This window comes from Callithrix jacchus, chromosome 2 (genome assembly GCF_049354715.1).
Source record: "Callithrix jacchus isolate 240 chromosome 2, calJac240_pri, whole genome shotgun sequence".
Taxonomy (NCBI): domain Eukaryota; kingdom Metazoa; phylum Chordata; class Mammalia; order Primates; family Cebidae; genus Callithrix; species Callithrix jacchus.
The window spans coordinates 144,972,031-144,993,272 of NC_133503.1; the positions used below are offsets into that span (position 1 = coordinate 144,972,031).

Here is a 21,242-nt window from a genome sequence, read left to right on the forward strand (position 1 = left end):
ACTACTTCATGTCCTTTAGTTCCCTCCAAACGGAAATGTTCATTTGATTTCAAATCTTTCCTTTAAATGCTTCTTTTTTCATATGAAATATCTTTCTTTTTCCTTCCCTAACTGAACCCTAGCTTCAGAACCCTAAGATTTTCCCTGAGTATTTCTAAGTTCTCTGGCTTTTTCTATCTCTGAATTTAAATCATAGGCAAGGATTATCTTCTGTGCACAGCTCACCCTCTACCATTCTCCTGAGCTCAGGCACAAAAACACTGTATTCTAGAAGTTCCCAGTAAATTATTGTTCAATGAATTAATAAAGAAAATACAGGTTGAATCCTCTGGTGATGGATACTTTTGGCTTCCTGCCTGGCATCCTTCCCATTCCACCCTTTTCCATCACAGAATATCCACTGGTTGGTGGGGATGACTCCACCCTCTCGCTCCAGGAATAGGCCTTGACTGCCTTAACCAGTCAGTGGAATTCCTCCCCTCTATCTACAGTGATTGGTTTAGGCATAGGCCTGGTCCATTCAGAATGAAGCTCAGAACTTTTGCTCTGTAGTCGGGAGAAGTTCTCTCTCATAGTGGACAGCGTGAGGTGCAGATGTGATGACTACAATTGTTGCAGTTAGCTAATGTGAGGGAAGCCAGCTTGAGGATAAAGCCAACATCCAGAAGGCAGAGCATCATTTAGAATGGGAGTTGGAAGTCTGGTGAAATCATGCTGAAGCCATGACTACCTCTGGAGGGTACATTCCCTTGAGCCAATATATTTCCTTTATGGTTTAAGCCAGAAAATGAGGTTATTTATTACTAATCTCCCTGGTATTTATGGAGTTCCCTCTATTTTTAAATCTTTGGGACACTATGTAATTCATCTTCTTGCAACTTAATTCATTTAGAAAAATAGCACTCTTGGATAGCATTATCTCCCCCAGTAAAATCAGTACATATTTTGCTGTTTATGCTGAATCTAACACAAGTCATGTTCACAACAGCTAAGGCAATAAATTTGAGAACTGTTGCTACCCTAATTTTTGCTCAAAACAATTAGTGTTCTTATACACTTACATAGTACTGATATAGACTTCTTATTAATTTATATAGCAAACATTTCCTGAACATTTAAATTCATTCTAATTGCATATAGGTAGGCATATGGTATATATGGGCACTTTGTCAAAGATTAGCTTTTGTTCAACATTCCTCAGTGTTTTTGGCAGTATTAAATATAGATACCTTTTCGATGAAACTGAAGAGACCCCAGCAGACATATGGATTTTAGCATCTCTGTGGTATACATTTCTAAGCAGCACTGCAGCTGGATGTAAAGCCGACAGATTTCTGGATGGATCTCACCATCTTCTGGGCTGCAAGAGAATGAAAGAGAAAAGCTGTGAACATTCTCAGATTTCACTCATCAGCCATTTGTCTCAGCTCCGAGAGGGAACAATGCTCAATAAAGATTCCTTAAAGCCTTGATCCTAAAATATGGGACTTCCTGCTTTCAAACCAATGACCAATGTGACAGTTCTTATATAAGCGTCTTTCTGACTAACAGTTCTTAATTTTTTTCCCCTTTCAGCAGCAGAGTTCTGCTGGGAGCTTAAAATCATAAATGCTTTACATAATTGAAAATATCAGACATCTTCAATTTAGCTGTTGGAACAAATTCCAAAATATATTTAAACCATAAGAATCTCCTAGCCTGCAAGAAGAGATTAAAAAGACTTGTTTTTAGAGAAACTGACAAGAGCAATTCAATTACCAGCTGTAAGTCAGCTCTTTGATATTAGGGCCCTAGTACAATATGATTAGAGAGCAATTTACAAATTATTTTTATCAAGATTTTTTGTCTCAGTTTAAAGGATCTTCCTTTATTGTTTGCTATGGCTAACTTATGAAAGACCAAATGTTTTTTAATCAAAAAATCAAAATTTTATGAAAAAAGAAAAGTAATAAAATTCTGTTAAGTATACTTAACAATCTAAAGCTATATACACTGAACTTATGGTCTAAAATTTATCCTAAAGTCCTTGTGTCTTTCTGTTAAATATGATAAAACATATATAAATGTGAATATGATAAAACAGGAAGCAGTCACTTTTGTTTTTGTTTAAGGAGAGAAAAATTAGTTGTTGATAAAATAATACTCTATTTTATGAGACTAACTTGTTGAATAAAGTAAATCAAATAAAAGGGATAAGGTTTAGAGAGAGATTAGAAATAAAAGAAAAACTAAAAGTGAACTCTATCAAATGTCTTAATGAGTTAAGTTTACTGCTGTCCCTATTAATTTAAAATGCAATGAAATCTGATTTTTAAATATAGCAATTGTATTTGATTTCTTTGTAATGTGGGTCAGTGGCAAAATATCAAGAGGTAATTATCAGATAAAAATAGTGGATTCAAGTTCTGGAATCACAGTGAAGAGAATTTGTGTGTGCACAGCACTTTACAATGATAATTAGTTTTCATTTTCAATAGATGAGCAAGAGTCGATCTAACCATATGGCTTATATAACACAAGAAAATGCAAAATTCTTAGCCTCAGCATCAGTGATGCCTGCACATGTCTTTCCTGTGTCAGACAGAATAAAGTATCTCAAAAGAGCTTTCATGCAAAATTTGGCTTTATCTGAAAATTAAAAGATGTAATTTTTTCATTTTTGTCTTATGGGTCACAAATACCCTAGGCCAACATTGGAAGCAAATGTATTTCTGGGGAAAGTATCGGGTTTTTTTTTCAGAGTATCCTCCCATAGTTGCCTTCCACCCTCAAGCTGTCCTCCTACCACCTGGAGTTTCTCTCATACCACCCCATTCAGACATACCCAGAAACACACACACACACACACACACACACACACACACACACACCCCTCAGATTATTTCATATCATCTTCAGCCTGTCAAAATGTCTCTGACTGTGTCCTATTCCCTCATGGACCTGCTAGATTCTGAACAGATAATGGGCATTAATGGTTCATGTAATAAAAATTGATCCTTGTATATTATCTACTAATACATTGATTTTCAGAGCAGAATCTGAAGATAATGTCTTAATCTACAAGAAGGGCAAAGGGAAAATATTTTAAGGCAGACAGGTCTTTTCTATGTTGGTTCATCATCCCAATATCAGCTGCCTATTTTCACCTACAGATAACATTGGCCTTGGTGGTTCACAGGCAGATTTTTATTTTATTTTATTTTATTTTTAATGGATACATAATAATTGTACATACTATGGTATATAATGTGAGGTTTTGATACACGTGTATATTGTGTAATGATCAAATCAGAGTAGTTGTCAGATCCATTACCTCAAATATTTATCATTTCTTTGTGGTGAGAACATTCAAGATACTCTCTGCTAGCTATTTTGAAATATAAAATACATTATGGTTAACTATAGTCACCCTACTTACTGTGCAATAGAACACCAAAGTTATTCCTTTTATCTAACTGTAACTTTGAAGAATATAAAATGCTGCACGAATTTGCATGTCATCCTTGCTTAGGGGCCATGGTAATCTTTTCTGTATCATTTCAATTTTAGTGTATATGATGCTGAACACTCATATGCTGATTAAAAAAAATCTGTTGTATGTATTGCACATTTTATGAGTGGGACAATTAGCCAGTACAGTGGCATCCAAGCCATGGAACGTTCTTATTTTCAGAAGTGTAAAATATGTGCCTAGTGGCTTAGTTTCAAAAATATGCAAACTTCATATATGGATGACATTTTATGTAATTTAAACAAATGACTACCATATTAACATATTTTAAGAACCAATATATTTTATTATTTTACAGCTAGAAAAAGAGAGGTAAAGCATGTTTTAGGTGCTTCTGAGAAAAGGCAAGTCAAAACAGGTTAAAATGCCTAATTCAAAACATTTATTTGGGTGCCATATCCCAAATGCCTCTAACCCACAGAGATTCTGGAAACTGGGCCCCTCAAAAATGTTACAAGAAGGAACTGAATAGGTGCCACCAGAAATCCAACCTGCCTAAAAAAAAATTAATTGATGATAAAGTTGCATCATAAATTTTCTGGGTAACAAAGTCGTATACACATTCATATGTTATCCTTTAATGCCTAGGGAAACTGCAATATAGCAAAAGAAAGGGAGTATTTAAAGAAGAGTGAAAAAGCTAAGGTATCTTTTATGTTAGAGTTTCATGATGCCTAGACCAAGTTACATTAACCTCAGGCCTTGTACAATTTATTTATCCCTCTTTAGAGCTTTAATATTTATCACCATTAGTGATTACTGAAAGTTCATTGAAACTCAATTTGTCAAACGAGTTATAATACTTCTGATGTTATAAGCAGTGACTGAAATACATTTTCGAGAAATATTAAGAGCATTTGTGTTATTTTAATAACAAATGAGTAAGAGTTGAATCATTGAGAGTGAAAGAAGAGCTAAGAAAATAGCAATAAAAGCTTGAGACTTCCTAGGAATAAATTACAAGACCTAAGGAAATATTTACATTAAAATGAAATTGGACCTGTGTAATTCCTACAGGAACTGGAAGCAACTTAACTTAGAGGCAACTTTACCACATGTAAGTGACTTATGTTTAGTCTAACACAATTCACTCTAGTGAATCGGAGTTTAGGTCTATGAGAGTCACCCCTGAGGGTTAGGCATTTAATTCAGTCAAATATGTTTTATGAATTAGTGATTAGATTGCGATTATTTATTTTTTTATTGAGTGTAAGTCAAGAGCTAAGCTAATCATTTTGATTAATTTCAAAGCCTTAGTATTAACAGAAAAAACGCTAAGATTAAATTTAACAAAATTTCAGTGCTTTAGAGCTCAAGTTGAATCCAAAACCCTTTAAAATAATGACCAAATTATAAATCTGCTTTCAACCAACTCCTCACAGATCAGGATTTAATGACTAAATCATATGGCTTAGGAAACCTGAACTGCTGTAGGAGGATGACATGAATACGGACTTTGCCTAAGTTGCCTCTTGATAGTGGAAACCCTCTCTATTGTTAATATTCTTATTTTGTAGTTCAAAAATTAATATGATAAAGGCCTGCCAGAATGGGTAACTGTAAAAAGACTCATAATGCCCAATGTTGGTGGTGACGTGGAGCAACAGAAATGCTCATACATTTTTGGTGGGAATTAAATGGTCTACAACACCTTTGAAAAAAGTTCTGGAAGTTTCTTATAAAGCTAAACATACACCCATCCTATGACCTTGCATTTCCACTTCTAGGTATTTGGCCAAGAGAAATAGAAACATATCCACAAATAGAATTCTACAAGAATATTCATTGTATTTTATTTAGATTAATCACAAACTGAGAAAAATGGTTAAAGAAATTAGTAATTTGTACAATAAAATAATACTTAATAATTAAACGAAGCTAACTCTTGATCCTCAAAACAACATAGATTAATCACAAAAGCATTATCTTGAATGAGAAAATCCTTACACAAAAGAATAAATACTGCATTATTTCATTCATATGAGGCTCTAGAACAGGTAAAACAGATGGTAAATATTAGAACAGTGGTGGGGAATTGGCTGAGAAGGAGCATAAGTAAACATTCTGGGGTAAGGGTGATATTCTATATCTAGGTGGAGGTTTAGTTACATGGGTGTATACATTTGGCAAAATGTATTGAATGGTACACTTAAGATTTGCATTTGATTACATGCAAATTTTACTTAAAAAAGAAAGAAAAGCCAATATTGAACTCAGTTAATATTATATATGCTGAATTGTTTACAAGAAAAGTTTACTGATGTTTGCAGGTTTAGGAAAATAATATGGATTGCTGGTTGGACAGAGAGATAACACAGGTAGATATGTAGTAAAGCAAGTATCATAAAATGTTAATTATAGAATCTAGGGAGTGGATATTTACTTGATGACTGAGGATTTACATTTCCCTAAATAATTATATGAGATAAATTAATCAAAACAACTGCGAGGCTTTATAATTGGAAGGGTCAAGTTCAGGAGTTAAGACACTGGAGATTTTAGTTACGAAATGTCTTGGCTCTGCATCTGTCTGCTCTTTTGCTGAGGTTGCCAGACTTTAGAGGCCTATGTAGCTGCTAATAGCTTTTAAAAAAACAGCAAACTGTTTGTTGTTTTAATGGTCTGTCCCTAATGTAATGATTTATGTATTTAGTTGAATGGAGTAAGACATAATGAAAGGAAAATGAGTACTGGAGTCAGAAAACTTAGATTTAAATATACGTTTGCCCCTTAGAATTGTCATCTTCAGAAAACTACTTTAACTTCTCTGAGACTCAGTTTTCTTAGCTGTGAAATTGGAATAACACCTATATGAAGTATCTCAAGGTTGCTGCAAGGATCAAATGAAATCATGTGTGGGAAAACAAGTATAAAAGGCAAAGGATGGTAAGAAGTTGGCTACAATCCCTTTTAGCACATCAAACTTGTGTCTACTTAGCCTTCTGCTTGAATAAAGTCTTTAGTAATGAAAATTATCTACTATTCTATAAAAGTCTTTATTTGCTTTACAGTTCCCTAATATGGACTTTACTTAAATAAATATGCCATTAGGCTAAGGAAAAAAGTCGTGACCTCATTGACAACCACTCAGCATTTTACAGAATTTAGTGATGACAGATAAACACTCGGGGTTTGTCAGCTAGCAGAAATGGAAACAGAACTCCTGTCACAGAAAACATATCCAAGTTTCTCTTTTCGGAATCAATTGTTGTTGGCTATTACGCCAAGTGGCAAGGAAAGACTCAGGAAGCCAAAACAGGATGAGGGAAGGGGATGGTATCATTTGCTTTCTTTTTAGAGCAAATAGGAAGAAAAGGGATTAAATGACTTCTCCAAGGAGAGTGAGCTCCAGGATTTCTCTTCAGATATCCCCACTGGTTCCTCTCAAATGGATTCCATTTAAAAGGATACACCCTATTGAGTGCCAACTTCAGTGATAGCTTCAGAGCTTAGTCTTCATATGGCTTCTGTGAGGGAGATTTCTCAATGTGGTCCCATACGTCTGTGTAATCATTGGAGAGTTGGAGGCAGAGAAGACACAAATGTGTGTGTAAACCCAGTTATTAATTTTGGTTTCAGGTTCCTAAAGGTAATTACAAATTCTCATAAATACAGAATAGATGCCAGATACCTGCTGAACAGCTACACTATTTCATACCAAAATAAGCACTAGGATAAAAAAAGCCCAATTAATCAGAAGAATAGAAATAAGACATTTTTCAAGGCACCTATACATAGTGTAGTTGAGTCTTATCTCCATTTTTCTCATAATCTTGCTCCAGTGAGTTTTTATGAAATTTGTGCTTTAGGTGGAAACCTGTATTTTTTTTTTTTCATAGAGAGCCTTAGCAAGTGTGTTTCCACCAGGAGCCTTTGAAGAATAATTGCAGCAATTCCCCTCACTTCACAGCATGTTGTTTCATGGGAACATATGGCTGGCTCTGTGACTTCCTCACCGCTGAACATGAGCTGGGATCAAACTCTGCCCTGGAGCTATTCAGGTTCAGTCAGAAATAAAACTTGACTTTTAACTGTACAGGGGATCTTGAAGTGCAACAAAATTTTCTTTTGGTGGTTACTTTGGGGACCTATTTGTAAAGCAACAGGCCTTAGAGGGGCCAGCACCTTTTATGGTTTCTAGTGATATTCTGGTGTCCATCTCCCTGTTGTCCCTTGCTTGCCCTCTGCCAGCACCTTTGCCCATTCCCCATGACCCAATAGGGAGAGCTGATATATAATGGGCAGCATTATTAAGCACTTTATTCACTTTTTTTCATTTAAAAAGAAAAAACTATAAACATTTAAACACCAAAAAAAAAAAAAAAAATCAATAATCATCAGTTCCCTGGCCTTCAATGCTTATAATGAAATAAGACTAAAAATATTACTATTAAATCGTAAGTCATCTTTTATTCATCTTAAATGTAACCGTTTGATGCAATTCTGGGAAAAGTCTGGAATAAGTGATGACGTTTAGGGCAATTCTGAAGGGGCAATCTAGGCATTTCTCAGGGCATTGGAGGTTGCAGGAGTTAATGGTTGATAACATCATGACTTCATGTTTTTGGGACAGGAGTATCACTCCTAAAAGTCATTTTTATTAGCAAGGAGAAAACTAACATGTACAAGGCAACATTTCTTTAATCTTTAAAATAAAATGTCTTTCTTATTCTGTCTTGGCCTCATCTTCCACCTTCCTACCCTTTTTGGCTTGAGAGTCTCTTGGCCTCTCTATTTTTCCCTTTGATTCTCTTAACATTGTCCTCTTCATAGTTTTCGGTTGGGCAAACAGCTCTTTAGGTCTTCATCTTATAAGGTCCTGTGATTCTTAGGGCTAGCAGAGAAAGCCCTGTGACTGATAGAATCTGAGTGCTGAATTCTTCAATATCTGCTAGGATGAAAATCAGTACCATGGATTACATGGCTAGAATATAGCCCTTTCCCCCTGAATATAGCTAGCATTAGTTTATTTTTAAAGGTATATATTTAAGTATATTTATATTTAAAGATATATATTTATATATGATATTTATATTTAACAATATATATTTGTATATATTTATTTATATACGATATAAATATATATTTATATACAAGGTATATATTTATACATAAATATTTATATCTTTAAAAATATTTATATCTATATATTATTTTAAAAGAGAGCTATATATACTTGAATTAAAGAAACATACATGTTTCCAAATTTTAATCTGCAGAATATTTTTGCATCTAAAATCAAGATTTTCAACCTCTAATGCTTACTGTTTTAATCTGATATCAATGATCTTCAAAGGTTATCATTCAATTATCATGCATTACACTGGAAAGAAATCAACTTGTTTATTTTCATTATATCCAAAGTCTGAGTCATTCATTGCAGTATGCAGTTAATTTCTACTTTTATCCACTGGAATTTTAAGGGTCAATACATTAATCTTTTGGCTTATTTAAATAGTATCTAGCTTTTTATTCTTAATTATGGCTTTAAGTTAGTGATACTGTATTTCTCTTCAGGAAAGCTATAGATTTTACTCTATCAGTATTGCCAAAAACAATGACACAGCTTTAAAACAACCAGAGGCAAATGGGTTGACTATGTTTAAATTATTCAATTAATGCTGATGTTTGGAACTTCAGAAAAATAATATGGATTGTTGGTTGGATAGAGGGATAAACAAACAGGTAGATATATAATAAAGCAAGTATTGTAAAAATATTAATCGTATAATCTAGGGAGTGGGTATTTGCTTGATGACTGGGGATTTACAAAAGAGAGATTTCGATTTAAAGAAGACATTATATCATCTCATTTAACTGTAACAGCACAAAATGTTGATCAATACTAATTATGACAAATAAGTTATATAGTTATAGAATACCCGATTGTTGAATCCATTGTTTGCCAGTACCAAATGGCCTCCTCTTCCATGCAAGAGACAGTTTATCTAAAGCAATGGCCCACAGAGTGACAGAAAGACCGTAAGGGTCCCCAAATATGGACCACACAGGCCTGAAATCCAATTTTTTAGACTCACAAAAGGATTAAGCTTGAAAGGCTCTGAGGCAGGATAGGTAGTAAAGGAAGTAACTATGTTCTCAGAACCCAGCAACTGTGGTGACCATACAGTCTGCACAATAAATCCTAGCATTCCCACTGTAATCGAGATCATTCAAGCAAAGCTATCTTCAGTAGGGAATTTCCCCTACTGAGAGCATGTACACTTTAATTGTACCTGTTCTCAAACTGACCTTTGCTCATTTTAATAGTAAAGAAAACCTCCCCTGGCTGGAAATTTAAGATGCTAACGAGGCATGCAATATATGAACAAGCTTGTATAGCCACTGTGCAAGTGCACCCAGAGGACCACCCAGTACATGCTTACCAGTAACACCTCTTCCCACCTCCTTATGAATAATCATGTAAGACTCCCATAAAGGAGGCTCCCTAGTGCTGGTTTTTGCTGTTTTGCTTTTACAAGCAGGCTGCCCCGAATTCTCTCTCTCAGGGTATACTGTCTATTCTGAACCTGAATTACAAGATATTCTTCTTTTGCAATAAATTATGCTGCATTTCCTTTTCTGTGTATCCCTTGTTTAAATTATTTTAAATGAAGAAAACAAGAACCAAGGTATCACATCAGCTGTCAACAGCTCTTTGGGGAGGGTTTAGGAAGAGGGAAGAAAATTGGCATCTGTTTATCATATTAATAATAATAAGAGCAAAAACAGAGAGTTCTACTATGTGCCAGAGGCCCAGGGCTGCCAGCTTAGCTCTCTGTTTCATGCGTTAGTTGATATGACAACTTTAGAGGAGAGTTAGAGCTTTCTTCCCCAGGATTTTGTAGTCTTTTTCAGCTTCAGACTCCTACCCAACACTAGGGGTTCTGTACACATTATATCTAATTGGATTTTGGAGTGTTATTGTCTTTTCATTGGCATGCAATGATAATTTCCACTTTTTTGCATAATTGTCAAAAATGACACTTCATGCCAAAATGAAAATGTATATATCCAGACAGATGCACGAGCTATTTTCTACAAAAAGGCACATGCTTTATGCAAACAGAGAAGGCCAGTATCTATATACATTGAAAATATCATTCCATTATGAGTTTCTTCACTGGACTGTAAACTCTTTGAGTTAAAAAAAAGTTTATCTTATGTATCTCTGTAATTCCCAACCCTTAACATATTGTCTGGTGCATACAAAATAAAACAATTCCGGGGTAGCTTAAAAAGTAGTGCCTATGTGGTGTGAGAAGTTGGAAGGGTGGGGTTACAGTGCTGTGTCTGCCTCATCTGTTCCATTTCACCACTAGAGATTGGGTTCTTGAGGGTTTCTTTTCCTGAAGCCTTCTTTTTTTTTTTTAAACTATTTTATAAAAAATAATACATATAAACATAATTCCTTTTATGCAAGAAAGTCACTTTGGAAGTCTAGCACTGGCACACTTGTGATTTTAAATCTAAAAAAGGAAAAGATGACTTATACCGGAAGTAACCATCCTAACATTTTGGTATATTTCCTTGCAGATTAAAAAAATAAGTATATAAATATGCATATGCCACAGGCAAATATATATATGTGTGTGTGTGTATATGTATATATATATATAGAGAGAGAGAGGGGGGGTTAGCAAGTGAACAGCATATAATATATATATATTACATTGGAATTCACATTTTTACCTAACAACATACCACCTATTAGTTTAGCCTTTCTAAGTAAATTAGCTTCTCTGAGTCTCAGTTTTCTTGTCTATAAATTGAGGATAACAGTGCCTATCTGAGAGTCTTGTTGTAATGAATGAAATTATTCATCATAAAGTCTCCGGGATGGTTATGCATGGAAAAAGATGAATGCATTCGGATGCTTGTCCGAGTTTCTTCTTTACTTGTAATAGTTTGATGCAGAGATTGCATACTGGTGGCGTGTGGTCTAAACATACCCACAAACTTGTTTCATTTGGCTTGCAGTAGTCAACCTTTTGTTCATGAATTCACACAACAATCTTGATTTCCCATGTTTCTTAATGTCAGAAGATGATGGCACCAGGCCTGCTCTGGAATGGTAGCACTTAACTGGGGCTAAGGAATAGCCACCCTTTCACACAAGCAGAAGCTCCCCAGTTCTCCAGAAATCCCTGCCCAGACTGCTTCACATACTGACTGTATCAGTGTGGCTCCTGCTGCATCTAGATTTGCTAGTGCTGGTTTAGAGAGCAATGAATTAGGATATACAACAGTCTGCAAAGTGACCTTACCAAGCAACCACATTTTCGGAGGTAAGTCTGCAGGCAGCAAATGCTTGCATCAATATCAGTGGAGTAGAATTTCCTTGATAAAAATGCTTTCTTTGATATGAAACATAAAATTGGAAATTAAGACTTGGTTATTATTTAAGGATATATAAAAAGTTCATCACAATCTATACCCTTCTAATAAATTATAAATCATAACTTAAAAATAATTATTAAAAAGCTTCAAAAGCTCTTGAACAAACAAGATCCCAAATCATGAAATAAGCCACATATTTGAAATATTACAAAATAAGCCTTCTGATCTTATTCCAAGAAGCAAAAATTCAGTTTATCACTTAACCAAGAAGTGTATTAAAGACAATCAGCAAAGATCCTTGAAACTGTATAGTTGTATAGTTGGCTTCAGTTGCTCTACAATTAGGAACTTTGGAAATACTTCCACATTGGCAGTTACTGAATGAACTGCAGTGTTTGTGGGTAGACTGAGGCAAAACATGACCAATGGCAGGGTGGCATATGGGGCTGTATTAAGAGTATGGTAGCATTGTAGACTAGATGACTGATAATTTTTCTAGGTCATTCATTTTAAAATGCCACTTTAATCTTGGCTAACTGAATTCTCCAATTCAATGTTGAGAGATAGGGAGTCTCTTGACTAGAGAGTGATGGTAACACTAACTCAACACTGAAGTTGATGTTTAATACCCTTCAGGTGACGGGCATTGGTAGACTTCTCTGTGAAGGAAAAAATGGGAGACAAACACACAATTACAAATAAAACAAGTGCAGAAATATTCAGACTAAAAAGACACAGGCTGTGAAGCCCTGTAATCAAAGTTAATATCATCTTGAAGGATGTCAAAGAAGCACCACAGACTTATTTTTGAAACTCCAAAAATTCATTTTAGGTTCAAAATAAACACATGTAGAAGAAAGTAAAGGTATTGTATATGAGTTTGCTAGGGTTGCTGCAACAAATTCCCACAAACTAGGTGGGTTATATATTGTCTCACAGCTCTGGAGGTTGGAAGTTCAAGATGAAGGTGTCAGCAGGGTTGGCTCCTATTGAGGGCTGTGGGGAAGAAAATGCTCCGTGCTTCTACCAACATCGTACTTTTCTGGCAATCGCTGAAGTTCTCCGGCTTATAAAAGTATCATCCCAACCTCTGCTTTCACCTGTGCACAGCTTCCTGTGTGTGCCTGTCCACATTTCCCATTTTGATAAGTATATCAGTCATAATGGATTAAAGGCCCACACTACTCCAGTAAGATTTTATCTTAAATTCCATCAGCAATGACCTTATTTCCAAATAAGGACACATTCCAGATAAGGGTTAAGACTTCAACATATGAATTTGGGGTACATACAATTCAATTAATAACATTGCTGTTTGAAAATGCAGTTGATGAATTTAAGAAACACTACCAGATTGTCCAGGCTCAAAGTATAAATGGGTTCACAGATTAATTAATAAATGAGAGCTCTTTATCGATAATACAATAGGGTCTTGAGTAGTTAACCCTACTTTCCTTTTCTACCCTTTAAAGTAATCAAAGAATTTATTGTCCTAGATTTAAAATCACAGGTGTGCCAGTGCCAGACTTCCAAAGTAACTTTTCGTCAGGATCCAGGGAGAGGGTGCAAGCAGGAAAAAGGAGCAGCTGGGGAGACAGGAAGGGAGTGTGAGGAGGTGGCGCAACATCCTTAGAAAATGTGTGTTCTGTCAGATACAGATCCTTAGATTACAATATCCCTAGGAACAGTGAGTTTTACTCATTATCTCGGTTTCCCCAGCACCTAGCTTACTGCTTGTCTCATTAAAGGCTCTCCATCCATGTTTGTTGAAACAGATTAAACTGAACTTACAAGGCTGATATTGTGGAAGATACCCAGTCCTGCTTACCCAGCAGCTCCCCTGGTTTCACTGTTCGAAACGGTGTTGTGCTGGATGGACCATGGATATGGGTCTGTGTGGTGCGCGTAGCACTTTCAAAGGGACAAGGCTAGTAACTTCAGTGTTCAAGTTGGTGAAAGAAAGCAATGGTCCTGGGGAAGGAGAGTCTACTTGATTGTGGGAGATCAGGCTTCCTCAAAAAGAGGAAAGAATATTAACATCAAGGCCACCTTCTAGCTCAACATGAAGCATAAATGCTTGAGTCAGAAAGCCCTGGGTTTCTATCTTAATTTCATTACTTACAACTGTGTGACTTTGAGCAATTTTCTTAATCTCTCAGGACCTCAAATCAGTATAATAACACTTCATAGCTTATCAAAAAGATTTAAGTGAAATAATATACAGAAAACTTAAGGTCATAACAAGCAGAAATGAATGGAGGATGTGTTCCAGGGAGGCAATTCTTTACATTATGCCTAGATAACCTTATATCTTTGTTATAGGCTTTTTTCTTACTTATTGATTCAAATACTATTTATTGAGTCCCTGCTATTCAAAACAGGATGAAATTGGGGGGAAAAAAAGAAAAGCATTACATTTTCTGGAGTCCTTTCCTAAGAGTTCATGAAGACTCCCATTATTATCCTATGGTGTTTTTATTTGATGGTAACATTGCAGTCTCCTCTAACACAAATTGATTTTTCTTAATAGTGATAAAAAACTTACAGTCCTTTATTCCTTCCTTGATGTAGTATCATTTTATTGCCAACAAGTTTTCAACTAAATGTTTTCACTGTGGAGATCTACATGTAATTTTTTCTTTCTTTAATGTTGAAGTATAATTAGGTGAAACAGAATGAAAGTACTCTGCACCTCTGCCAATGGTTAGCTCAAGAGCGGAAATAGCTCTTCAGGCAGACAGACAGACATATGGGCAGCAGGAGACAGTGAGTAGCAAACGTTTAGGTCAGTCTCTCCAATAGAGACATTACTTTTGATTTTCAAAGTGGCATAAATTATGTAAGATCATTTTAGCAAGGGGAAAAAAGGTTGGTGAGCTTCACTAAAAACTTGAGGTTAGGAACATGCTTTTATTATTTCTTGGCACTCAGTTCAGCATTAGCAAAATATAATAACATTTATTGGGAGTTTACTGTGTGCCAGACACCATGCTAAGCACTTACATCCCATTTAATTATTATAAGGACTCTATGAGGTAGTTTCTATCCCTATCCTCAATTTACAGGTTGAGGGAAATGAATCTTAAGAGAGGTTATAAAAGTTGCTGAAGGTCACCCAAAGAGTAAACACAGTGGTAGGACTCAAACCCACATTTATGATTTTAGCTGTTGCATACCATTACCAGTACAGAGTACTCAGCAGGAATGGAAGTATATTTATATGTTTGTTTATTCATCCCAGGCATAGCTATTGAGAGCATACATTTTGTAAAATATTGTGCTAGGAATGAAATAATCATTTTATTTTTTCTTTTTTGAGTCCCTAAATTATTGTGGCTTAAAAGTTGGCCCTAATCCTAGTTCTTCAAATTTTCCTATAATAAGTATACAATGTTATTTTCTGCCTAGCTTGGAGGAACACATAACAGAAAGGGGCATCCATGTCTAGCATAGGAGGACCACCAGGCTAGTGCAAGCTAGTGTATGTAGGGTATGGGGAAAACCGCCAAAAAGAACAGGGTGCTCCTGCCCCCCAGGGGTCCCTGCCTCTAAGCAGAGCAATGAGAATGGGAAAAGGATATGGCAAGAACCAGGCAGATAACTCTCCCTAGCTTTTTGTGCTCTTTTCTGCACACACAAAAATGAATGCATTGAGGGAAAAGTGGAAAGGTGGCATCAATGATGTTCATGGACTGTCATTATTCTCTCTTTTTCCCAAGGAGTGACAAAAGTCAGGATGTAATGCAGCATCCCCTTCTTATTTTTTCACTGGGAATGTGAGACTTCTCTGCATAAGAGGAGAAATGAGTACTGAAAATTATTGGCAAAGCATTTTAGAAGTGAGAAGATTATTAATGCAAATATATGACATTGTTAGTGGCTAATGGCTCAGCTGGATTTACAAAATAAGAGCTTTCAAATATTATGCTGAGACAAATGGTCTTCAAACTTTGTATATCATGCATTTCTATGAGTAAAAAATTAAGCATGCACTTCTAGTGTACAATATGTACTTGATGTATATATGCACACAAAATGATATTAACTATTGGACATATTTTTAAACACATAAAAATAGACATTAGGAAAGGAGTATGCAATAAGAAAGTTTCTCTCAGGTCATCTTGCACAACTTCCCTTTGAAGCCTGAGTTCACAGACTCAGCTTGGAGGTTCTCAAATTTTAATGTGCATCAGAATCACTTGGAGGGGTTAAACTACAGAATGCGGGGCCCTATCCCTGGAGTTTCCATTTCAGTGGGTCATGCTGGGGCCTGATCATTTGATTTGTATTAAATTCCTAGTTGATCCAGGAACCATACCTTCAAAACAACTGGGTTAGCCTGTTACAACCATACCTCTGTAAACATGTTAAAACAATTTTGTTTTTAAATGCTGGATATGGAGAAAGTACCAACCGTCAGGCTAAATTTTGATGTTATTAAGTAGGAATTTCATGGTATGAGTTGTTTGCATGAAACAGCCAGTGTGATATATGTAGGGCCTTATTAAATGATGAACATGTTATATAATATGACTTAATTTAGACAGACTAGAATTCAGGATCTCAAACAATGATTTCTGAAACCACTTCTTATTCTTTGTTTTTAAAGTCTTTCTCCTGGCTCCATGTAGACTGGGTGATTGTTTTTCTTTATCCCTGCTATTATTTTTATTTGACAGTATTCCTCCCTGGTAGAACCCTGTGTGCTTGACCTAAAAAAAAAAAAAATCTGTGTGTATACGCCTCTACGTGTGTGTAAAAGAAAAAACAGAGTGCTGAGAGAAGAAAGACATTTCAAGACTGCAGGGCTCTATCCCTGGAGTTTCCAATTCAGTGGGTCAGGGTGGGGCCTGATCATCTGATTTATATTAAATTCCTAGTTGATCCAGGAACCATACCGTGAAAAGTAAACTTTTATCCATTCAGTGCTTCTCTAAAATGAGTGTTTTTCCAGGCTTTTGCCCAACTAGTTTGAGGAGGGCCTTTCATTATATTTTTAGTGGACAAGTTTTTTTTTTTTTTTAAATCCCACATCTACGTTTGATTTTGTAAATACCAAATAAATGCACATAAATGTCAAGGGAACGACACAGTATTACAATAAAATGTAACTGCTGGAAGTTACATTTCCTGTCTCCCTTGTCTTCCTAATTTTCTTATAGTCCTCCTTCCTCTGATCGCTTCCATTATTCCTGGGTCCTGTTCTGCTTTTATTTCTGTCCACAACATTGGCTAAAGTGTTAGGCTGAAATACAACTTGCCAGCAGAGATATTTACATTTGAGAAAATAATTATTGAAGATGAGAAGGCACCCAGCGCCCCAGCATCCAAAGGAAAGAATAATGTTGACATGCCAGTGGTAAGGCTGATATTTAAAGCAGGCAACCCAGTAGAGTTCCCCCAAACATAACATACAGCCATAGAGCTAATTCCATGAACCAAAAGAGTAGCATCAGTAAACGTCCACCCACATTCCAAGACCACACATGGAGAGAAAAATGTTTTCAGATGCTCTTCAGGATACACACTAGTGAAATCTTAGTAGATCCAAACACACACCTTAGCTCAAAGTTAAGCAGATGGAAGACCATGGGAGGCTGCAGGCCCACAGTGATATGGCATCCCACAACAGGCACCCCTGAGAAGCCAAGCATTGCTTGGCAGATTATTCCGGGAGGCCTCCTGGAGTGTGTGCATTCAGATTGCAAATCCTATTTGGTTTGCACTCCAGGTTTTACTGCTCAAGGTTTTATCCTAATTTAAAAATGTCTTGTTTAAAAAGTCTTGCTTCATTTTGGCCTTCTTTCATTTCTTGTCCTTGAACTCATGTCACAGGAGTCTTAATATGAACTGACATTATATTACGAATCAAAGGAAATGCAGCAACACCCACTTTACAAATTAGCATATGAGTTAACAAAGAGTCCCAAATCGTTAGATGACCAAAAAGGGGCAATGTTTCTAGGCAAGGGCAAGGGCAAAGTCAAAAACGATAAACCCAGAGGCTTTCTGCCTCCTGTCCTAAATACATCACTTACAGAGGTGTTCATTTAAAAGCAACTGGGGAAGGCAGAGGATACACAAAGTCACATTCCTGCTCACATCACTAAGATTCCAGAGATTCATAACAGATATCCAATATGCCTACAGCTGATAAAAAGTGCTTGAAGGATGTCAGGCTGCAGCCTCTGCTGAGGCCTGAAGTCTCAGCAAAAAGTAGAAAGACAGCTCCTGTCTGTCTTTGTTATCGTGGCTGTGCCGTCTGAACTTTCTGCAGAGAACTTGTACCAGGATGGAAAACATCATTCATTAGAGAGTAGGAGGGAAATTAGAAAAGTTGGTCCAGACAGAAAATGAAAGCGTAATACCAAGAAAACTGGCTGACAATACAACAGAAAGAAAGGACCCATCAGGACAAATCTGCTTGGGTATGTGGGGGAGCGTAACTACATTTCTCCAGTGTAAGTTTACACATGCTGGCTGCTAGCATTGTAGTTAGTGAAACATCTTATAGAATAAAGCCCATTCTTTCCCAAGCATTTAGGTGGGCAGGAAGTAATTTCTTTTTAGTTTTAACATTACAATTTCTGTTTTGTTTGTTTGTTGTTTTAAGCAGTGCAGTTCTACTTTTTAAGAATGGCATTTCTTTTCCAAGTTGACTACTTAGAAATACAAGTACCAGTGTGTACTTCAGTTACATTTCCAAAATATGAATAAGTGAAGTCTCCAAGTGATGTGCACAAATTCATTTTCCTCTACTAAGAATTATGAAAAGCAGTCTCCTTTACAATTTAAACATGTTGTCTAAAGATAAAAATCTTGAAATGTCTTTCTTCTCTCAGCACTCTATTCTTTCTTTTACACACACATAGAGGCATACACACAGATTTTTTTTTTTTAGGTCAAGCACACAGTGTTCTACCAGGAAGAAGTACTGTCAAATAAAAATAATAGCAGGGATAAAGAAAAATAATCGCCCAGTCTACATGGAGCCAGGAGAAAGACTTAAAAAGCAAAGATAAGAAGTTGTAGGGCAATTTTCCCAAATCTCAAGCAAAATTATATTTGTTTTGCTCTTTGAAGATGAGAAAATAGTATTAGGGCAATATTAAAGTCATTTTTAGATAAAAAGTAAATTTCCCCAAGTATCACTACCTTAATATATCTAAGTTAACAGTTGTAACAAATTTTCCAAACTTTAACCATCTAGACATTTTCTTTTACTCCATTACACACTTTGTGTGTGTGGCGGGGTTTTTTTTTTTTCGTTTACTTATCACTATATGATAAACATTTTTTCACTGTAAATCATTTCCACTTTAAGTCATTTCAACTCATGTGGAAAAAACATAAATAGGAAACTCACAGAAAAGGAAATATGAAACATTAATAACTACATGAAAATATTCAGCCTCATTAATAATCATGACGTGCAAATTTAATTCAGTGAGATATATCATTTGATACCCATTAGATCAGAAAAATAAAACATAAAAATAGCAAGTGTTTAAGAGGAGATGAAGCAATGCACCAATTGATGGGAGAGTAAATTGATACAACCATTGAGGAACAATTTAAAGTATCAGGTAGAATGGAAGTTGTGCATATCAGCAACCCATCAATTCTACTCCTATGTCTATACTCTAGAGCAGCAAAATTCAACAGAATTTCCTGCAATGATGGAAATATCTTCCTGTGCTGAGCAATGTGGTAGCCACTAGCGTCATGTGGCTAAGGAACACTTAAAATGGGCTGGTGGACTAAGGAACTAAATTTCAAATTTTAATTATGTAAATTTAAACTTCAATGTTTCTAGCATTGTGTAGCATATGTGTACCAATTTTACCACAGAATTACCAGAACTGAATGTTTTTAAATTTTGACATTTTGCTAATTTACAATGTGTGAAATTCAATTTCTTGTTTTACCATGTGCTTTTTCAACTATTAACACAGTTGAATATTTTTCCTTGTGTTTATTTATTTCAATTGTCTGTTCAAACCCTTTGTCCATTTTCAGCTCAAGTCCTTGCTATCTTTTTCTCTGGCAATAGTTCCTACTAATTTTATATACTCCTTAATTTCTTTCTGATTTATATCTCCTAGAAATTCAGTGCAGTTTTCTCCACTGTATTTTTCAGTAAGCATTAAAACATTTTTGCTTAAAGTTCCTTGCTTGAAGGTTAAAACAACTTTAGTTAAGATCAACAGGTTCAATTACGTAAAAAATAAACTACCACTGAGACAAAAAAAAAAAAAACGCATTCAGTAAAACAGACAAATATGTTTGTCTAAAATGTGATGAACTCCTTTAGTTTATAAGAAAACAGTCAATTGTGAAGTGTAGCAAGGTGTTCATTGCCTGTAATCTGCTAAACATTTTATTCTGTTGCATCTAGCTTCTATTTTTATTGCGGAGAGACTCACTTCAAGTTTAATTGTATTGTAGTATGGTAGTTTCTCTGTAGGTAATGTCTTTTCTCTCTTGTTACTTTTAAGAACTTTCTTTGTCCTTGGTATTTTGTAGTATCATTCCATTGTCTATTTTCTCTTTCTGAAACTCTTATTACAAATATGTGGGATCTTCTCATTCTGGTCTTCATATCTTCTTAATCCCTTTTTATATTTTCTACATTTTTACATTTCTCTGTTGCATTTTCTTCAGATCCACCTTCCAGTTTGCTTTTTTAAAAGCTGTATATAATATAGCCATTAGGTTTTAATTTAAATAATTATATATTATATATTTTTTATTTTTAGAATTTATTTGAATTATTTTCCAAGTATGCATGGTCTTTTTACATACTCTTTTGTCTCATGTTTTCAGTTCTTCTCTTTTGTCTTTAATAATCTGACATATTTATTCTACGTCATTAACAGGTAATGGTATTAGCTAAAGAACTTGAAGAACTAAATCCTGCTGTTTATTTTGCAAGTTAACTCTCACCTTTGCTATATTCTTTCCTTATGCCTTTTTATTTGTTTGTATGTTTGTTTTTTTTATTATACCTTAAGTTCCAGAGTACACATGCAGAAGATGCAGGTTTGTTACACCGTATACATGTGCCATGGTGGTTTGCTGCACCCATCAACTGGTCATCTACATTAGCTATTTCTACTAATGCTATCCCTCTCCCAGATCCCCACTCCCCAATAGGCCCTGGTGTGTGATGTTCCCCTCCCTGTGTCCAGGTGTTCTCACTGTTCAACTCCCACCTATAAGTGAGAATGTGTGGTGTTTGGTTTTCTGTTCTTGTGTTAGTTTGCTGATAATGAAGGTTTCCAGCTTCATCCATGTGCCTGAAAAGACATGGAAGCATCCTTTTTTTATGGCTGCATAGTATTCTGTGATGTATATATGCCATATTTTCTTTATCCAGTCTATCATT

At 35.5% G+C, this 21,242-nt stretch overlaps 1 protein-coding gene and 1 non-coding gene across 3 annotated transcripts in view; both read right to left on the bottom strand.

Moving 5' to 3' along the window:
• The window catches only part of RGS7BP (regulator of G protein signaling 7 binding protein), a 109,714-nt gene that overhangs the window by 37,134 nt on the left and 51,338 nt on the right, over window positions 1-21,242 (bottom strand). For both annotated transcript variants that reach the window (XM_002744917.7, XM_054252231.2), the window contains exon 3: window positions 1,230-1,360. In XM_002744917.7, the coding sequence (XP_002744963.1) occupies window positions 1,230-1,360 (131 nt within the window). The remainder of the gene's footprint in view (window positions 1-1,229; window positions 1,361-21,242) is intronic.
• Window positions 3,467-3,572, bottom strand: LOC118151851 (U6 spliceosomal RNA). The gene has a single exon (XR_004740256.1). It is a non-coding gene; the product is annotated as a U6 spliceosomal RNA (small nuclear RNA).